Source organism: Aethalodelphis obliquidens, unplaced genomic scaffold (genome assembly GCF_003676395.1).
Source record: "Aethalodelphis obliquidens isolate GAN/ISIS:26980383/991018 unplaced genomic scaffold, ASM367639v1 scaffold91, whole genome shotgun sequence".
Lineage (NCBI taxonomy): Eukaryota > Metazoa > Chordata > Mammalia > Artiodactyla > Delphinidae > Aethalodelphis > Aethalodelphis obliquidens.
In genome coordinates this window covers 4,754,885-4,775,409 of record NW_020838035.1, presented here as the reverse complement: position 1 = coordinate 4,775,409, position 20,525 = coordinate 4,754,885, and the positions used below count along the sequence as shown (strand labels likewise).

At 45.2% G+C, this 20,525-nt stretch overlaps 1 protein-coding gene across 2 annotated transcripts in view; it reads right to left on the bottom strand.

The window, feature by feature from the left end:
• Nucleotides 1-3,333: 3,333 nt before the first annotated feature.
• STS (steroid sulfatase) overlaps nt 3,334-20,525 on the bottom strand; it is a 183,770-nt gene continuing 166,578 nt past the window's right edge. Inside the window, exons 10-12 of one of the 2 annotated variants that reach the window (XM_027095477.1) lie at nt 19,723-19,844; nt 19,338-19,400; nt 3,334-6,338 (exon numbers count right to left, since the gene is read on the bottom strand). In XM_027095477.1, the coding sequence (XP_026951278.1) occupies nt 5,965-6,338; nt 19,338-19,400; nt 19,723-19,844 (559 nt within the window). In that variant the 3' untranslated portion in view covers nt 3,334-5,964. The remainder of the gene's footprint in view (nt 6,339-19,337; nt 19,401-19,722; nt 19,845-20,525) is intronic. The other variant, XM_027095478.1, reaches the window with a different exon arrangement.

Here is a 20,525-nt window from a genome sequence, read left to right as displayed (position 1 = left end):
CCACTGCGCCACCAGGGAAGCCCTTGTTTTGATTTTTAATAATAGACACCCTTGAACTTTAAAAATGAGGGCAATCTTTCAGTAAACAGCATGGATGAATCTTAGGTACAAGATGCTAAGTGAAAGAAGTCAGTCACAGAAGGACAAATACTGCATGATTCCACTTATATGAGGAAACGCATAGAGGCAGAGAGCAGAACGGTGGTTGCCAGGGGCTGGGGGGGGGGGCGGGGTGAGGAAAATGGGGCGTTCCTATCAACGAGTATAAAGTTTCAGTTATGCAAGATGAATACATTCTAGAGATCTGTTGTACAAGCCTGTGCCTGTAGTTAAAAATATTCTATTGTAGGGCTTCCCTGGTGGCGCAGTGGTTGAGAGTCCGCCTGCCGATGCAGGGGACACGGGTTCGTGCCCCGGTCTGGGAAGATCCCACATGCCGCGGAGCGGCTGGGCTCGTGAGCCATGGCCGCTGAGCCTGCGCGTCTGGAGCCTGTGCTCCACAACGGGAGAGGCCACAGCGGTGAGAGGCCCGCGTACCACACACACACACACACACACACACACACACACAAAAAAAAAATTCTATTGTACACTGAAGAATCTGTTAAGGGGGCAGATCTCATGTTAAGGGTTCTTCCCACCTTAAAATCAAAATTAAAAATTAGTGCATAGGCTTCTATTCAAAGCAACACCAGTAGATCGGAAAAATCTTTTTGCAATGCAAAACATGATCACAGAACGTCAAGCTTACATAATGTGGCCAAGCTTAGCGTTATTAGTCAAGGTAAGTAACCCCAGCTGCTGTTGCACTAACAGCCTCCAAATCTCAGCGGCTTAAAAAAAAGATGAGATCCTGTTCAGGTCACAGCCACCTGTGGATGAGGGGAGGGGGGTTTCTCTGGAGCTGCCCCAGGTGGTGACTCAGGGATCCAGGCTATTTCATTACCGTCACGGCATCACCATTCCTTAGGACCATCTCAGAGTCCTCACCTGGATATTCTGCATTCTGCAGCTACAAACAGAGGATGGTGCGGGGAACTTCCGGCCAGGCCTGAGTGTCTCTATGGTCCCAAAGATAAAAGAAGTGGGATATGTCTTCTTGCCCGATACCCAGTGCAATGAAACCGTATGTAAGAGCTATGAGACAGTTTCTGCTTCACCTGCAGTTACTGAGGGGCCCTGCCCACTAGGTAATATGTCATATCTTTGTGTGTGACTTAGTTTTGCACCCTGTGTTAAATTCAGACAACATAAATTTTGACAGGCAATTCACAGTTCATATTTATAATAATATATTCATCGGAAATTGGGCCTTCAGAAAAACACCACCATCCCTCAGCACAGGTAATACAGTTTGAAACCTGAGATCCTCATATAACCAGGGAGGCCAATTTTATATCCCAGACCACCATATGAAAGTCATTATGTTTGCTCATTGGGTAAACCATACAATCTGCCTTTTTTTTTTTAATTGCAGTGTAGCTGATTTACAATATTGTGTATTTCAGGTGTACAACAAAGTAACTCATATATATATATTCAGATTTTCCATTATAGGTTATCACAATATATTGAATATCGTTCCCTGTGGTGTATAGTAAATGCTTGTTTTTTAATCTATTTTGTATATAGCGGTGTGTATCTGTTAATCCTAAACCCCTAGTTGAATCCTCCCCTCTCTTGCCCCTTTGGTAACCATAAATTTGTTTTTTACGTCTGTGAGTCTATTTCTTTTTTTTGTTGCTTTTTTGCGGTACGCGGGCCTCTCACTGCCGTGGCCTCTCCCGTGGCGGAGCACAGGCTCCGGACGCGCAGGCTCAGCGGCCATGGCTCACGGGCCCAGCCGCTCCGCGGCATGTGGGATCCTCCCGGACCGGGGCACGAACCCGTGTCCCCTGCATCGGCAGGCAGACTCTCAACCACTGTGCCACCAGGGAAGCCCTATTTCTGTTTTGAATATATTATACATTCATTTGACAATCAGCTTCTTTGAAGATGGGTAAGATAAACAGCAGTACCCTGAGAGGTCATTTAGAGGCTCTGAACTTCATGACGAGAACCGCCTTTAGGGCAAACATTTGAGGCTCTCCTAGATGTAGGGTCCATTGAGTTCTCAGAAAACTGAGAAATTGCTTCATGACAGTATTTCCTTTGCATGAACACATGGGTCGTTTTCAAGTTGCCTGTGTTCTAATTAGGTAAGTGGACGTTTCCTTAATTGAAACAGCTCCTCTAACATAATATTTGACACTCTTAAATACTGGTAAATCACGATCACTTAACTCGGAGCCCATCACACAAAGAGATGGTAGGAAGTGATGTCAGCTAGAAGCAGGTGTAGCAACACAGACCCGGTTCGTGGCATCGGAACACCAAGCATGGCCAGGGCACCCACACTGTCCTGTCTGAGGCCAGGGCAGCCCAGATGGATGGGAGGTGAGGGGAGTCAGGCAGCTATAGTTTACGAGGCACTTGGTCACTGACATCACACCTTACATCCTCTCAGGACCAAAGAGGAGGTGACGAAGCTTGGCGTGTATTGCACAGGAGTCTGTGCAAAGCAACATCTTTCATCCACGCACACCTCTCCCTACTATGTATGACCCATGGGTCAGCCCGCCTCCCGACGGGCATGGTTTAGCTTTTATCCAGAATGGCTGGGTCAGTGAGAGCCCACCTAGGCCCCAGCATCACTGCATTCCTTCCTGATTCTCATGGCTTCAGCGGTTTAGTCTGACTCCACTTCTGCCTTCCTAGGGAACCCAGTCGAAAGGTAGAGAAGAGAGGGCAAGGTTTGTCGTATCAAAATTTAGACTCTTCTCTGCCCCAAACATCTGTTGAGCAAAGAAGCTGCTTCATCTGGGTCCAGGACCAGTTAAGACTTCCAAGGCCCAGGGGGAAACATATGCATAAGATTCAAGATAAAGACAGGTTACATAAAAACATAAACCATATTAAAACACAAAAGAATTCTAGTTTACGACTGCGTTGGTACCTGTGCGCCTATGATCTTCAACCCCAAATGTTCAGTTTTTGTTTCTGACATTAAAAAGACATTAGACATTTTTTTGTGAGCCCCTGAAAAGAGGCCGTGTGCGAGATGGATAACTTGGCCCTTGCCCTGCCGTCTAATCATGAAAGTCATGGGCTATTTATTTCTTAGCCATCTCTATACTTCCTACCCCTCCCCGGAGCCTCAGACATTCCATAAATATTTGCTGAACTAAAACCCATATTCCCCATCCATTAACATCGTGCCCCAAACATAGGAAACACTCCGCACGCTTGCTGAATTGAGTCCTGTGGGAAAGCACGGCACAACAGCACAGAATGTTTAATTGCCAAAGAAAATTTTATTTTCATTTTGCATTAACATCAGGACAAGGTTCTGGGAAACCTGCACAGAGGCAATCACTTCACAGATCGCATTGTTCAGACAGATGCCAAGTACTTTTCCTGTTTCTTTACCCTTCACTGGATGTCCTTCAGGGCTACCTGAAATCTGTTTCCTTTCTTTAATCCTTAATTACCTCGATACGTAGGTTGTGATTTTGCTTCTCATGCAGTGATACTGACATTGTCAAATAGTGCCCTGTCTATAGATTAGTGTTTGCTTAGCCTTTAACATCTACGAAATGCTAGAAATACACAGGTTTTTTTTTAAAAAGAATTTGTTTAAAGCTTCAAAACTCACTAAGGTTTGCGCATACAACTCGAGGCCACACCGATGGGAATTCCAATTTCCTGCTGTACATTCCAAGCAAAACTTTCAGATGGTAAGTGGTCTGAAGTCTATGGTAATTATGATTATGACAAATAAACCTGATTTTCAAATACCGTGAAACATAAGGGTGATCCAAGTTATTCTGAGGCAAATACTCTAAAGCTCATTGTACCTCCAGAGGTATATGGATTCTTCATTGGCTGTTACCATTGTATAGATTAAACGATTAATTCTATACAAAGCTATGTATTCACATCATCTATAAAACTCCTTCAAGTTATTTCACCCTCAAACACATGTTCTTACATCATAAAATGTTTTGTAAAAGTCCATCTGCATTGAGTATGTTCAATTCTGAGTAAACATGATCATCTTCAAACGTAAGTTCGTAAGTGGCTTTATATAGTTTCTGTATGATAATAGCAGTAATCCTAACACATGAGTAACATGCTGGTGCATTCTTTCATGAGACTATTTCCTAGAACAATGTGACAGATTTCGGGCAATTTCTGCAATGAGAAATCCGCATTAAAAGAAAGAATCCTGTTTGTTTTCCAACTTTAAACCATTCCCAGGGAGTGGGCGGGGGGGAGGGGCGGGAATCTTTTCTCTTTTTTAAGAAAAAGAAGGATTAAAATCTGAAATAGTAGACCTTAAAGAGGAGCTGGGGACATGCTGCTGGATCTTAGAAATTCTTCAGTGGAGACAAACAGAGGAAATGAGAGTCCACTGTCAGAAAGCCTGAGCCACACTGTACACATTCTCTCCAAAGTGCCCGGAGGGGTCAGGGTACCAGTGGGGTGGGGTATTCCATTGACCTGCACTCTTGTGGGGTCGAGAAAACCCTGAGCCAAGAGCAGATGTTCAGACATGCTCCCGAAAGAGATGAATGGGAGGCAGGTGGACCACAGCTCCTGAGGACGGATCAGGAAAGGAATCTGCATGATACTGTTGGAGGATGCTCAGCGCCTGAAGGTGACCTAAGTGCTCTCTGCACAAGTGAATCCTTTCCTCAGGAGGGGCTGGTGGCTCAGACGTTGGAACTCTCGCCAGCTGTGCCCCTAACCCCCAGTCTCCGACGTGACCTGGTTATGCCTCATCCTGCGTTACTGAGGTTGCAGGAAATGGAATTCAAACAAAATTGCACATCCCATGGTGGAGGCATCGATGTTTCTTAGCCACAGGATCAGACCACAGAAAACACGGACATGTGTACAGGTATGTACGGACATGAACCACCTTCTCTCTTCATTAAATTCTGCAAGAACTCAAGATGTCACGTTCATGGGTATGGGTCGTGGATGGATTGCTTGTGTCTTTCTCCCCCCATGAAATATCGCACATTTTACATGCCAAGAATTCTGAATCCTGTTAGAAGGGATTCCAGGGACTGCAGCATCACTGAAGCGGCCTTTGAGTTCAGAACCTCCGTTCACCAAAGAAACAGCAGAACCCAAGTAGAATGCTGCCAATTATGGGATGCAAATCCGTACAGGAGAGATTTGTCTTGGCATTATTGTTCCTGAGGGATTTCACCAAAAGGCTGCAGCACAGACAGAGCTGTGAGCCTCTATTGCTCTTACTTAAATAGTGATAAGATTCTAAATACTGTAAACTTCTCGAAGAAACTGTATATATATAAACATATATATCACGAATAGTATTTCATATTATTGCAAATAATACTGACAGGAATTGCCTCCCAATAACCAAATTGGAACTTACCATCATCCATGATGGGTCAAGATGGTCTTTTACTCATTATAACGTTGCATGTGTTAGATGTAGTAAACAGTCTTTAAATTTTATTCTCTTTTTTGTGATGCGCTATAAGGGGAATCACAGTGGCCACAGCATCACATCAGCTTGTGGAGTAAGTGATGCCTTATGTCGTGGATCACGTGCATTGGCTGAGAGATGAACAAGTTACCTGTGCAACTTCCTGCTCTCCGTCCGCACTGGTGATGGCCAGACTCACTGAAGTCCCGCTTACCGCATTCATAGAACATTGGCCTCGGAAGATGTGACTAATGTCTGTGCCTCTGTTTACTGCAAACCCTGATTTTTTCCCCAGGGAGTACATGTGGGGTTTTGATGGCGTCTCCAGGTGAGAAGACAGAGAAAAGGGATCTGAGTCCCGGGGTGGAAGCTGCCAGGGCTGGCTTCGCTCAGTGCCGCTCCCCGAGCTCGTCTGTGATGCAGCAGGTGGGGTGGCCCCGGGCGCCCCCAGATGCACGTGGCTAATGTCTTCCTCTCCCAACCTGCTTCTCCCAGTCGCACTGGCAAAACAGGCCTGAAGATGAGCAACACATCTGAAGCCACGGCTTCCAGATAAGGTTCCCCAGTGACAGCTGATTGGGGACGTCCCGCAGGGTCTCAGCGTGGCGGGCTGCCGCTTCCTGCATGGTCTCCAGGATCTCCCGAAACCGGGGTTGTGACGTCGGAGTTAATGGGTTTCTCTCCCTGGGGTCTTGGGAGATGTCAAAGAGCAGAGGCGGGTCGTGGTAGGTGACGTATTGCCCGTGACAGAAACACACGTGTGTGGCAAAACAGCCGTTGGCGCCCTCGGGGAAGAACTTGGGTGTGAAGAAAAAGGCTTTCCAGATGGACGTGCCTGTGGTTGACAAGGACAAAAGTGGGTTTCGTGGGGACAGGGTCATCAAAGTCACCCCCAAGAGAACATGCACAGAAATCACCCTGCCGTGCGCTGCAAGAAGGCAGAGACCTACCACTCGATTACGCATGGAATGTATTTCTCATGCTTAAGGCTCAAAAGGGTAAGAGACATAGCTTAAAAAACAAAACAAAACATGCATTGCTGTTTAACTGCGACAGAACAAGAGACGAAGCTGATTATGCAATAGCTGTTAGGATGCAAATTTAACCATATTAGAACTGTGGCATTTCCTCCTTGATCCATCTCTCCCTCTCTCCCTCTCTCTCTCTCTCTCTCTCTCTCTCTCTCTCTCTCTCTCGCCCCTCCCCTCTTCCTCTCTCTTCCTCTTCCAACTTTTTCCCAACCCCTAATTGCTTGGGAGAAGCTAGTGAGAAGGGAAAAAACCCTTCTAATAGTTTGAGCAGAGAACTCTAAGAGGACTGCCACAGTTCAGTCTCATAAACTTGGGACAGGCACTCAGCAAATACACGCTGACTAACAGATTCTAAGCTCCGAGCTCTGACCCTTTTTGTTCTCCAACTTCAAGATGCTAAGCTTCGCAGACTGTGTTTGTGTTTAAAACAAAGCGGAGGGAAGAGGGAGGCTCAGTGCTAATATGTATGTGAGACGGTAAAACGCGACACACACACACACACATATACACACGTGTACACATACATACAGCCATCAGGAACCATGTGAAACACGCTAGGACCTCAGCTAACATGTGATTTCCTCCCTTTTAAGAAAGCCCAGACGCATCCCATCCAGAATTTAGTGAGGCTGGGCGTGAGGATGGGGAGAAGTTGCAGCTGGGCTTCAGAAATGATCCTTTGGGGGTGAAGAAAATGTTCTGATATTAGATTTGACTCTAGTCGTAGAACTCTATACGTTTACTAAAAATGGCTGAATTGGAATTCTATGCTCTATAGGTGATACCTTAATAAAGGTGCTAAAAATTCCAAGTTGACCCCAGGGTAGGATGGTTACCTAGTTTTTAAAATGTAACTTCTGTGTTCCATTAAACACCCAATATTGCCATTTTTAGAAAAAAATAATTTACCAACAAATAATTGTGAAATGTTTGGTTTCCTGTTTCTCCTACAACGTTATGGCTTTCTGAAAGCTGACTACTCATCACACATGCTCTGACAGAGGTCTAAAAAGTGTTTCCTGGGTAGAAAAAGGTGGCGGATCAAAACAGAGTCAACACATACGAACCAAGCAGAATTAGGTGCAGACCGAAAATGTCCTTCTTCGCCTTATCCTTTCCGCGTTTTTATATAAAACCATAGAGACTGTCCCACTAGAAAGCATCACACACCTATTGGATTCACTTCGATCATTTGTTGGCATGGAGATGGTGATTGTGTAGTTATAGGTATCGAGTGGCCCATGGATCCAGATGCAAAAGAAATGAATGGAATTAACAGAAAACAACTGCCATGGGTCCCACGTTCTCCCCAAACAGCCCCTGACCTCAGACAAGCATCTTCAAAGGTGACTAAACCCCTCTGGTTTGGGGGAGAACCGGTCAGCACAGACAAGCAATGTGCGTACGGCCTAGATACATACACTGAAGGGATCCGTAATGGGGAACCTCCCGTCCGTCGCGTAGTTGATGCTGGGAGAGATGGCACTTACAGGCTGTGTCGCTTCACACAACTTACAGGTCAGCACCTGCCTTCTGAAGATGAAATCAGGCTGCGAGGCTGCAGGAAGAATTCCAGGGCCTGCTTTCCCTCTCCAGCAGAAGGTCAAGAGGAAGCAGGTTACCTTCAAATTCTTTCCGTCCCCCCCTCTCCTTCCCCTTGACCCCTAGATCTCCTTCAGAAGCCTTTTCGGCAGCGAGAAGCTGCAGTCACTTAGAATGTGTCCTCCATCAGGGTCAGTGGGGCCGAGGCCCTTACAGACAGAGGCCTGGAGAAGCAAGTCTCTTCTGCTCCGGCCCCAAAGCTGCACATCTGGTGGCTGTTTTGAACTTGACATTCGAGTCAAGTCTTGGTGTGCTTAAAACCCCAAGGGAGTACAGGCTCCCGGAACAAATTCATTTAAGGGCCTGCCCTACCCGCTTGCTTTCGAAAGCTGTGCACGTAGATTCCGTCACTAGCCACCTGTGCTCTGTCCTGCCCAGGTGTGAACAGACGGGCGGGCAGTTTTAAGGACCAGTCAGTAAATAAACCTCAAGTATCCTCACAGGGAGCAGCGGTGGTATGGCAGTGCAGCTCGGACAAGTGCAGAATGAAGAATTAATTTTTCTGAAGATTTATTGGGTAAGCTATAGGGGTGTTTGCCTTTTTATAGCGCAATTTGGACTTTTGAAACTTTTTATAAAAGGATACATTGAGTATTCTCTGTATTATTTCTTTAGACCACTTTGGAGTTGCTCAAATGAGGGAAACTGGGCTGCATTTTATTGCATGTAGGTGTATAAGATATGAAGCCTTACTGTTCCGTTGCTCACCAAAAACCCAGGAATCGACATTGTCAAAGGTGTCATTTCAACAGAAAAAAGTAAATCAGCAGATCATGTGATAAAACAGGAGGTACCTGGTGTCACCTTATATTTCTAATAGGTATATTGATTCCTGTTTACCAAAATTATTTTAATAATGTATTTCATCCTGGATTTCTCCATATACTACTAAAAAAATGTTGCGTTAAAAAAGTTTTTTCTCTATTGTTAAAATTCCAGTGCACTCTGAACAAAGGTTGCTTCTGTCTCACCTCTGTCACAGATAAATATTTTGACCACCACGGGATCTGAATCTTTCTTACAATTGACGCCCACTGACCAGAGGAAGCAATTATTACATTTTCTAGGGAGAATGCAGGAAAATTAAATGGAACTTTTTTTTCAAAAAAAAAGTCTAAGTATTGATGGCAACAATAATTCGACTTAGGTTTAAAATATGCTTCAAAATTTAAGAGAAATAGTTGTGACTATTAGAGGACAAAGATGACGTACAGTTAGAGGGCTGCTTTGTCAAGACCATAGAAAATGCTGTGGAGGGCTTCCCTGGTGGTGCAGTCTGCCTGCCGACGCGGGGGACACGGGTTCGTGCCCCGGTCCAGGAAGATCCCACATGCCGCGGAGTGGCTGCGCCTGTAAGCCATGGCCGCTGAGCCTGCGCGTCCGGAACCTGTGCTCCGCAACGGGAGAGGCCACAACAATGAGAGGCGTGCGAACCGCAAAAAAAAAAAAAAAAAAAAATGCTGTGGAGATCACTACCTACCTATGAAACCCATTTTTATGCAAAATCACCACTGGAAAAAAACTGAGAGGATTCATGTGAAAAGAAAGTTTACAGTCCTTTGACAAAAAGGCAAATAGAGTTGAAGTGAGAAAAACTTGACTCCTAAGCTAGACCCTGAACTCAGCACCTTCCAAGTGTAATCGTAAAACAGCTATTTCATCCAAATTAAAATAAGCAGTGGGTTCCTGGGATTTCTTGGGGATCTGAGGGGCGTGAGAGCCCAGGACAGGAACAGCTGTTGTGATTTTGATCACTCCCAGGGACTCAGCCACCAGAAAAGCTTCAGAGGTCCGTTGACAGAGAAACCCCAAGCCTGAGCACACAGGGTCCCCAAGAACAGAGACAGAGAGAATGCACAGCCCGCTTTTTTCTGTCCATGCGGCACTGGAACCAGCCTCTGCAGACATTAGACGCTAAGTTCTGCCTAACAGATACCAGTCCACTTGGCAAAGCATTTTTCCCTTCATGCGAGGAGTCTAGTCAGTCTGGAGCCATGACCAGCATCAAGGGGAGACATCCTTTGTCTCTGAGCTCAGAAGTGTTTCCTGTCTTGGTGGCTAGTGGACTACGATCTGCTTGAACTCTCCTCCCCTTTCTGATGGCTCTGACAGTGTGGGCTCCAATCCCAGCTTTGCGATTTCCTAGCTGTGGGATGCTGGGCGTGGCTGTTAACCTCTCAGGGCCACAGCTCCTTTTCTGATAAGTGAGCATAAGAATAGTACTGGTCTCGGGGCTTTGCTTTGGGGGTTAACAACCCATGCCCACGTGTAAAGCTCTCAGAACAATGCCAGGTGCATAGTAATAACCACCTTTGCGTTAGCTTTGAATATAAAGCTTCCGTCAATCTAAGACAAAAACACGAGTTTCTTTATGCTCTTAAACCTGTTGCCACCGTAATACAAGTCTTAAGACACCTTTCCCCTCCTCCTAAGGATTCTTAAAGAATACGGACAACAAAATTTAAATGGCTTCCACACACTGGCTCTTAATTTATCACTCAGATTGAGACATCCTTTGATGAATGTTGTTGAACAGCTAGTCTTGGCAAGATTTATTTTGGATGTTTGGAGGATTCCGCGTACATACAGAAGCCACCCAGAGTCATTTGGGGTTTTCGGTCTTAGCAGTGTTTCCCACTACATAGCGCCATCTTGGAGTCCTTCTAGAAGTATTTCAAAGACTTTTGTGTTTTCCCACTGTGAGCGGCCCATACCACCCCACTGGGACCCTCAGCTTGCCCTCTTAGTAATGTTGATCTCATCTCCTGGACAGATGTCTGAAAATCCACCCCAAGGTCCCCACACTCATGGCGGCCTCCTTGCTTCCATGATGCCCCCCAACCGTGTTCCCCTGTCCTGAGCCAGCCACCTGACATCAATGCCACATTCTTGTCTTAGACCCAAAGATCCTAGGATGGGGGCCCACGTGGAGCAACCTAGGGCACCAGTGTCTTCACACATGCTCCCAGAGAAGTGCGGACCCAAGGGCTCTTGTTCTTGACCCCTGAGACTCGTGCCCACCCATTCTCTGTAGCCGAGACCCTCAATGACACAGTACTGGGCTCATGGATTATAGACCCGGTTCTGCCAGCTTCCTGCGCTGGTTGCACTGAGACTCAAGATACAAAAACACTGAGAAGGAAGAGGAAGCAGGTAAGGGCTGTGACCCAGAGCACCTGCTTTTAAATTCAGATTTAGAGGAACCCTAGCTCCACGAGTGATGCCTGAGTGCCCGAAAGCAAAACACTCCCTTTGACTAAGCGTTTGTTTTTGCATTTGGGGGGACGGAAATATGAATCCTGTACTGAGTGGGTACACAAGGCATGCTAAAGTCTCCCACTCCCCTTCACTGTCTCTGTGTGTTGAAATCCTATCCATTGTTCAAGGTCCGACAACTCGTCCTCCGTGAGCCTGTCCAGGTCTCCAGCCAGAAGCTACCCCTGTTTCCTGGCGCCTCTCAGCAGTTTCTACCGTGCGTTCAGCCCTGAAGGGCTACCACCGTCTGTGGACTCCATTTCTTTCTAGGTTACTTGCTCTCTGAACACAAGGACTGTTATCTCTCACGGGTGCTAAATACCCAGCACCTAGGGCCTTACGTAGAACAGATGCTCAATAAAAATGTGCCGGTAAATTAATGATGAACGGGCCGACGGGATGATCAGGAAGACACCGAAAAAGAGGGAAGAAGCCAGGTGCCACCACGGAAACCGGCATGGGCGCAGACAGGAAGCCTGGCACGTTCTGTGCATCTCTCCTCCAGAGCCACTGGGGGCGTCCTGCCTAAAATCACTCAGCGCCAACACAGCCTCCAGCCAGCCAGAGATTCAGGCTGCTTGGTGACATTTGGTCACGGCAGATAAATGAGCCAGGAAGTCAGAGATTTCTCCACGGGGTGTCTCCACGTCACCTTTGCCTTCAAGAAAGCGTGTGCACAGAGGCATGTGCAGGGTGGACATGGCGGCAGTGGGAGGGTGTGGATCAAGGTCAGAGTTCATCCAGGGGAGACCAGAGCTGAGGTCCCCAAGAATGGGTGGACTTAGGGAATGAGAGGACACGAATGAATTCCAGAAACAGTCCATGGGGCTGTGGAGATGGCCAGAGAGACAACAGTGAGGAAGAAGAACCATCTTTGCGAGTGTGAATAAAAGAACTTATTGTCTTGGGGGAAGAAGTTCCAATTTACCACAGGGCAGACTCTCAAAGTAGCCAGTGTTGGTTTAGCACCAACTTGGCGTCAACTCTTGTTACTGCACGCCCATTCTGTGACCTCTGACACCTCTTCGTCCTCATCTGTAAATAACTTTGGTAGAGACTGAAACTATCCTCAGGCTGCCAAAGTTGTGGGGTGTCACCAGGGCACACAGACACCCATAATGAAGGCTACACTGCCCAGCCTCCTCTGATACCAGGTGTGCACAGGTGACCAACTTCTGGCCTGGGGAACATCATTCTTTCCATCCATTGCTCCCTCCTGCTGCCCATAGGCGGACACTGTCACCCTTCTCCAAGCAGAAGAAGCTGCTGCATCCTCCAGGTGGCGGAACAGAGCTTGGAGTCTGCATCCCTGAAACTCTGTGGACCACCTACTGCTAGACTTCACTCACGAGATGAAGATAGAAACCTCCCTCTGATATAAGCTACCATGACTTTTTGTTTCTGTTACGGCCAAATCTAATACGAATATAATCAAACTCACTTTTAATAAGGAGGATTAAAAGAGGCATCATATGCAAAGAGCGTAGCAGAGCATCTGCTAGACAGGAGATATAGAATAAACGTAAGGGTGCAGTGTATTGTTATCAAGTGTGTCTTCAAAAGACATGCAGTGGTCACATAAAAAAGATGACGCATTTCAAGAATAAGAGAGTTGACTTCAGACTATACTACAAAGCTACAGTAATCAAGACAGTATGGTACTGGCACAAAAACGGAAAGATAGATCAATGGAACAGGATAGAAAGCCCAGAGATAAACCCATGCACATATGGAAACCTTATCTTTGATAAAGGAGGCAGGAATGTACAAAGGAGAAAGGACAGCCTCTTCAATAAGTGGTGCTGGGAAAACTGGACAGATACATGTAAAAGAATGAAATTAGAACACTCCCTAACACCATACACAAAAATAAGCTCACAATGGATTAAAGTCCTAAATGTAAGGCCAGACACTATCAAACTCTTAGAGGAGAACATAGGCAGAACACTCTATGATATAAATCACAGCAAGATCCTTTCTGACCCACCTCCTAGAGTAATGGAAATAAAAACAAAAATAAACAAATGAGACCTAATGAAACTTCAAAGCTTTTGCACAGCAAAGGAAACCATAAACAAGACCAAAAGACAACCCTCAGAATGGGAGAAAATATTTGCAAATGAAGCAACTGACAAAGGATTCATCTCCAAAATTTACAAGCAGCTCATGCAGCTCAATAACAAAAATACAAACAACCCAATCCAAAAATGGGCAGAAAACCTAAATATACATTTTTCCAAAGAAGATATACAGACTGCCAACAAACACATGAAAGAATGCTCAACATCATTAATCATTAGAGAAATGCAAATCAAAACTACAATGAGATATCATCTCACACCAGTCAGAATGGCCATCACCAAAAAATCTAGAAACAATAAATGCTGGAGAGGGTGTGGAGAAAAGGGAACACTCTTGCACTGCTGGTGGGAATGTGAATTGGTTCAGCCACTATAGAGAACAGTATGGAGGTTCCTTAAAAAACTACAAATAGAACTACCATATGACCCAGCAATCCCACTACTGGGCATATACCCTGAGAAAACCAAAATTCAAAAAGAGTCATGTAACAAAATGTTCATTGCAGCTCTATTTACAATAGCCCGGAGATGGAAACAACCTAAGTGCCCATCATCGGATGAATGGATAAAGAAGATGTGGCACATATATACAATGGAATATTACTCAGCCATAAAAAGAAACGAAATTGAGCTATTTGTAATGAGGTGATAGACCTAGAGTCTGTCATACAGAGTGAAGTAAGTCAGAAAGAAAAAGACAAATACCGTATGCTAACACATATATATGGAATTTAAGAAGAAAAAAAAATGTCATGAAGAACCTAGGGGTAAGACAGGAATAAAGACACAGACCTACTGGAGAACGGACTTGAGGATATGGGGAGCGGGAAGGGTGAGCTGTGACAGGGCGAGAGAGAGTCATGGACATATACACACTAACAAACGTAAGGTAGATAGCTAGTGGGAAGCAGCCGCATGGCACAGGGATATCGGCTCGGTGCTTTGTGACTGCCTGGAGGGGTGGGATAGGGAGGGTGGGAGGGAGGGAGACGCAAAAGGGAAGAGATATGGGAACATATGTATATGTATAACTGATTCACTTTGTTATAAAGCAGAAACTAACACACCGTTGTAAAGCAATTATACCCCAATAAAGATGTTAAAAAAAAAAAAATGAATAAGAGAGTAACAGAGGGAAAAGCCTAAAACCACCTACAAAACATTTGTGGATAGAAGATCCGAAGGTGAGGAAGACACAAATATTTAATATAAATATGAATACCTAATATAAATACTTAATACAAATATTCACTACAACATGCCTTGGTTAGAACTAAAATGTTCCCATAGAAAATGCCCAGCTCTGCTAGCAGATGGAAGCAAATCAGGACGGAGCTAGAAACAAGCAGGAATACTGTGAGAACTGACATGTGCCCCTTGCTGACATCGAAGAAGAGAGATGTGCAAAATATTGCAGAAAATCAGTAGGAGCGAGTACGTCAGGGGGGAAAGGGCAGAAGAAGTGGCCTATGGTAGTTGCGAATAAGCTGGGTGCTGAGCTAACACTGGAGGACTCGTTCAGAAACACTGTGCTTTGGGCATTCGAGAAAGAAACTCCCATTTTGATGTATTTTGTCTCTGTAAGGAAGCAAGGTTGCATTGTGACAAATGAACAGAAGTCATGGCTGACACGTTTTTCGTCCAAGAATTAATGTAATCTTAGGTCAGACATGCGAAAACTTTAGTCGAAAAGTATTAGATGTCTGTAGAGAACAGACTTGTGCGTTGCCAAGGGGGAGGGATTTGGGGGAGGGATGGATTGGGAGTTTGGGATTAGCAGATACAAACTGTTATATAAAGAAGGGATAAACAACAAGGTCCTACTGTAGAGCACAGGGAACTATATTCAATATCCTGTGATAAACCGTCATGGAAAAGAATATGAAAAAGAATGTATAGATGTATAACTGAGTGACTTTGCGGTACAGCTGAAATTAACACAACACTGTAAATCAACTATACTCCAATAAAAAAAAAAAAGTAGACGTATGTTTCAACAATGGTCTAATATTATTTAAAAGGTAATAGGAAGTACCATATAAAAATACATGTTTGATAGACCAAGTGGGAGAAAACAAAATATCCTTTTATGATGGTGTTTTTCCATTAAAGGAAGTGAATGGTTGGGACGATAAGCCCGTTACTGAACCATCTGAGTGATAATGAGATAAAACAAATTGAATAAACGTTGAACACAATTTCCGGGAAACCTTTTCCATCCTCCTATATCACCATCACACCTTCTCTTAGGTTGTGGGCAAAGCAGATTCCGTCCATCCTGGGACACATCACCCTGCGTTCCTACAATCACACACACACACGTCCCACGATACCGGGCTGAGAAGGCAGGTGAAGGAATTAGTGGGTGAATATCGCAAAGGTCAAGAGCTGTTGGGAATGCAGCCTTTGGTCGAGATTTTCAACCAAAAGGAAAAGGAAATCCTAAGACTTGAAATATATCCTTGAAGTGATTTACGTATGTGCGTTCTTTCTTAATTGCAGCAAAAGTTCTGGTTGGGCAAGGGCTTCTCCTTCTTAAGGTAAGCTGGAGTACAGGAACGTTCTCTGCAGCTTTCATGGGAAAATGCCACAGCCCCCGTGAGTTCAGCTTCTGCCCTCGATTTCTTGTTTCTGACCCTTCAGGTTTAACTTCCGGTAATCAGACAAAGGAGAATCAGACCACTGACACAAACTGAAGTCATTAATAAAGACAAAAACTAAGCATAGCCTTTCTTACACCGATCAACTCCTGAGACACAGGCAGCTGTAATTAGAATCTTCTCTCTTTTCTTAGGTGCATTTTAGAGGCAAAATTAATTTTTTAACTGGGTGAAAATCTTAGTGGACAAAGCAAGCATTTTTCCTCAAATACTATTGCAATACTGTTGCAATGCTGTTGCAATTTTAAACCTCACTTATCTCCTATTTTCAAAAAAAGGCACCTTTAAAAGAGCTAGAGACAAACAAATTTCTTTGGAATGAATTCTAATTTCCTACTGTTTTTGTTGTGATTTAAGATTTTAAAAAATTATTTTGAAGTCTTAAAGGTCAAAATTGTTTATCATTTTTCTATACACAATGTACGCTTCAGGGGTACTACTGAGGTTTTTCAAATGATGCTTTAAAAGAAAGTCACAGGAGAGAAGTTTCCAACAAACTTGAATTGAAAAGCTAGCAGGATTTATGGGACTCCTTGGATTCCACATCAGCATAACCACATCCCATGGATTTCTGTACGACCAGCTGTCCTGGAAAGTCTCACACTAATGCGAGCATTTAGTTTATAGCCTTACATTCATCTGCTCAAAAATCTGCAGCAGAAGCTCAGAGCTAACTACCAGTCTTTTAAGATAAATTTTACCATAAAATCAAGTTGTCATTACAGTGAATTTTTACTAACACTGCTTCACAGGTCAAAACTTAAAGCCAAACTTTTTGAATACATGCGGAACAGTAAACTTAAACTCACAATTCCCGTTGTAATGCAAGAAAAGTTACCGGTGTCCTAATAACACTTTCGTGAGCTCTTCTAAAATGCAGTGGGCGTAAGGGTATGAGATGATTAAGTTAGGCCATTCAATTTGCTGAGACAACGAAATTACAGAAACATTATCATTAGAGAATGATTCAATTATAGAGAAGACACTGTATATGAAAGCTGAAAGGGGTTCATGTTTTAAAAGGGTGGAAACTGCAGTCCAGCTCTAAGTTTTTGGGAAAATGAGTAACAAGTTGGGAATTGTAACATGCAGGCGTCCAACTGACCAAGACAAACGGCAACTGGATCTTAACCACACCACCACTCAGCTCTAGTTTACGGGTACCAGCGTACTTACTGCTGGTAAGCTTGTGCTTTCCGAGCGAGGAACAGGGCGCGCGTTTGCTACGTCTGCCAGTTGCCGGGGTGTCAGCGCTCGCCGCCTGGCTGACTTCCAGGTAGCAGTGCTTTCCCAACAAGCTGGCAAGATGCCTGAGCCATCCGGAGGTGGCTCCAGCTTACTGCTGCCCGGACGCTACATTTCTAAACCCTGAGCCCAAATGTCTCTCTTCTTTTCTAGCAAAGTATTTGGAGGCCAGGAGGCAGCCCTCTTACCACTGACAATTACGGGAAGTGTCTCCTGTGTAGTGATTACCATAAACTCCTACCAGCACAGATCCGAGATGATGTCAGTCATCTCCTCTAACTAGTACTAGTTTGCTCTCTGTATTCTCTAGTTGACAGGTAACTCCACACACACGGGTGACACTTCCTTACACACCTGTGCACTCCCAGCTGTTTGCACAGCCTTCAGCCTGTCCTGAGCTAGGAGGTAAGCAACTCCCTAGCAGAGAATTTGGTCTGTTTTGCTCACTGACAGGTGCGCAGCCTAGCCCAGAAGGTGCCACTTAGTAGGTGCTCAATAAATACGTGTACAACAAACGAACAGATGAAATACTGAGCAAACAGCCATGGAGCCATGTGTGACAGCCAAGGCAGCGACCGTTGTTACTGAGTTTCAGGCACAATCTGAAAAGTAGATGAGACGATTCATAAAGCCCACGGTTTCCTGAGTCCCTTTAGCTAGATGCATGATTCCGGTGTGGAAACACCGTCATTTTTCCTCGTGTGCTGCTGCTTCAGGACAGAAGATAGTAAGGAACTGCATAAGAGAAAATGTCACTTGTGTGTTGTCTTAGAAGCAAGCTTTATCCCCAGGCCAGCTGCCTATCAGAATCTGGGTCTTGTTTTTCTCACTTACTCCTATTTTCTGCCTCTTCCTGTCCCTTTTCTGTTTACTCCTCCACATAATGTGCTTCCCCAGCCCCTGATCCAATAGGTTTCTTCCGGCTCCTCTCACTCGACGGGGTTGGCTTTATTTAATACAGTTCTGCAAGGCTCAGGACGTGATATCAGCCTTCTTTAAACAAACAAGAGTCCCCGAGACTTTCTTTACACTTCTCGCAGGCTCCGTATAAAAGGAAGTGGCGAGGACCACATCTCTCATTTATGATGAGATGGCTCAGATCTAAATGCTGCCAATAATGCTAAGAAGAGACAGCATTCCTATGGGTGTTAGGAATGATGGACACATTGATGAGATACGTAAACAGGATCCCTCTGGGCCTAGAATCGTGCGCCCATGGTTTTGCCATATTGGTCTTCCGGAAGCTATCTCAAGGAAGCCGTCCAGATTGAAAGTATAAACGCTGAAGGGTAAACCTGGTGTGCTCTCTTTGGGTAACGGAAGGGTTATAATTTTCCACTCTAAGAATAATGGAGCACCTGCTCTTTAAATGATGTCTTTGGTAAATCGACTGGGTGAGCAGAATGGGGTGAGGGGTACATTGAAATCCAGTATCAGAGTCACCTGAGTTTTTACCAAGTCATCAGCTGCAGGGAATAAACAAGCTGCTCTGAGAATCTTGCCTCTGGGAGCAGAATCCCAAAACACACTAGAGAAGTGGGGAGTTTCAGTTTCCCACTGAAGAGGAACCTCAAAGTCCAATAGCAGCCTCTACCTCTGGGATATACAGCAGGGGTGTAATAGTTGCTGGATTCCCATAGACTCCTAGGCATCTTAGTGATGTGAGCCTTACTGTAGTTCTACATTTAAATACGTGAAAACCAGATGTGAACCTATCACTACACCGACGATTCTCACTTGGTTCCACTTGGTCCTTTATGCTTTTTAGAAATGCACCCCTGTATCCGCTGTTGGAAAACCCAAAGAAGGTCCCGTCACTGATACAGTGCACAATTTACAACACCCCTGGGTTTGGGACCCATGATAACATCAAAGCGTTTCAACTCTGTCTTAAATACCCACATCTAGCAAATACACACGATCCGTGACCAAACACAGATCGATGAGTCACGACCCCTACCTTTGAGGCTCGGGAGAGAAGGTCGGGTAAACATCTCAAGGGCATTCGGTGCCAGTGCGAAACCTACAGGACAGCAGGCAGAGAAGACGGCTTTCGGGGGGTGGGGCGGATGGATAAGCATTAACCAGGAAGGGAAAAGAAAGGAAGTCCCCCCAGGTTGAGGGAGCTGCAAGTACATGTCACAGCAATGTGTGACGCCCTGCCTGGACCACCAGGGCACCGGGAGGCGTAAGAGAAGAAGGAACGCGGAGGAGGACAGAGAAAGCAAAACTGAGCATCTTTCGGGCATCTCATGAGAGCAACGCCCTCTTGCAATTTCTTCTATTCCCATGGCAGTGACTGCACATAGCCCTACAAGCACGGAAAGAAAGATGCGTCTGCTCACTGTTCTGTGGGTGCCAGCGCACGGCGTTCAGGTAGAAGTTGCAGTAGTGGAAGAGAAACTCGTGATCCGAACGATGGCTTCTCCCTTGAAGCAGGGGCATCAGGTCACGCCCATCGATGATCCTGGGGGATAAAGCAGGTGGGCATCAGGGGGCCACATCAGCCTTGGGCTAAAACCTCCCGATGTCGGCGCTGTCCTTCCAGCAAATGGGGGCATGATAGAGCTACAACATGGTAATGAAGTAACCAACCCAGGACACTGACTGACCCACACTGGGCGCCATATGCAACGTAGGGAGGCCAGCTCTGCTCGTGCATGAACTCATTTCATCCTCCAAGCAGCACCGTGAGTTGTGACCAGTATCACTCCAGGATGATGGGATGAAGAAATGGAGTGATTCACCCAACTCCACGTGTGTCGTAAGAGCCAATGAGATTGAAACCCAGCTGACTGGGCGTCCGTGCTTTCCACTGCTTTCCCCTGCTGCTGCTCCTATACCGAGTCTTCTGCCTATTGCCTTGGCAAACAGTGTATTTACAAACTACGGATCTATAGCAAATAAGAATTTCTGACAATCTGAGTTTTAAAAAAAAGATAATATACAGCATGGGGCAATTTAGATTGGATGGACTTCAATGCAAATGAAGTTCTAAGTCCCAGGGACGTGATTTGTAAATAATCATGATGATATTAAATACCCCGAAGATGTAAATGTACTCACATGCATTTACATATCACATATACACATTACACACGTTTATGTTCTCAAGGGTAAATATATCTCTTCTATAACTAGGCCGAGA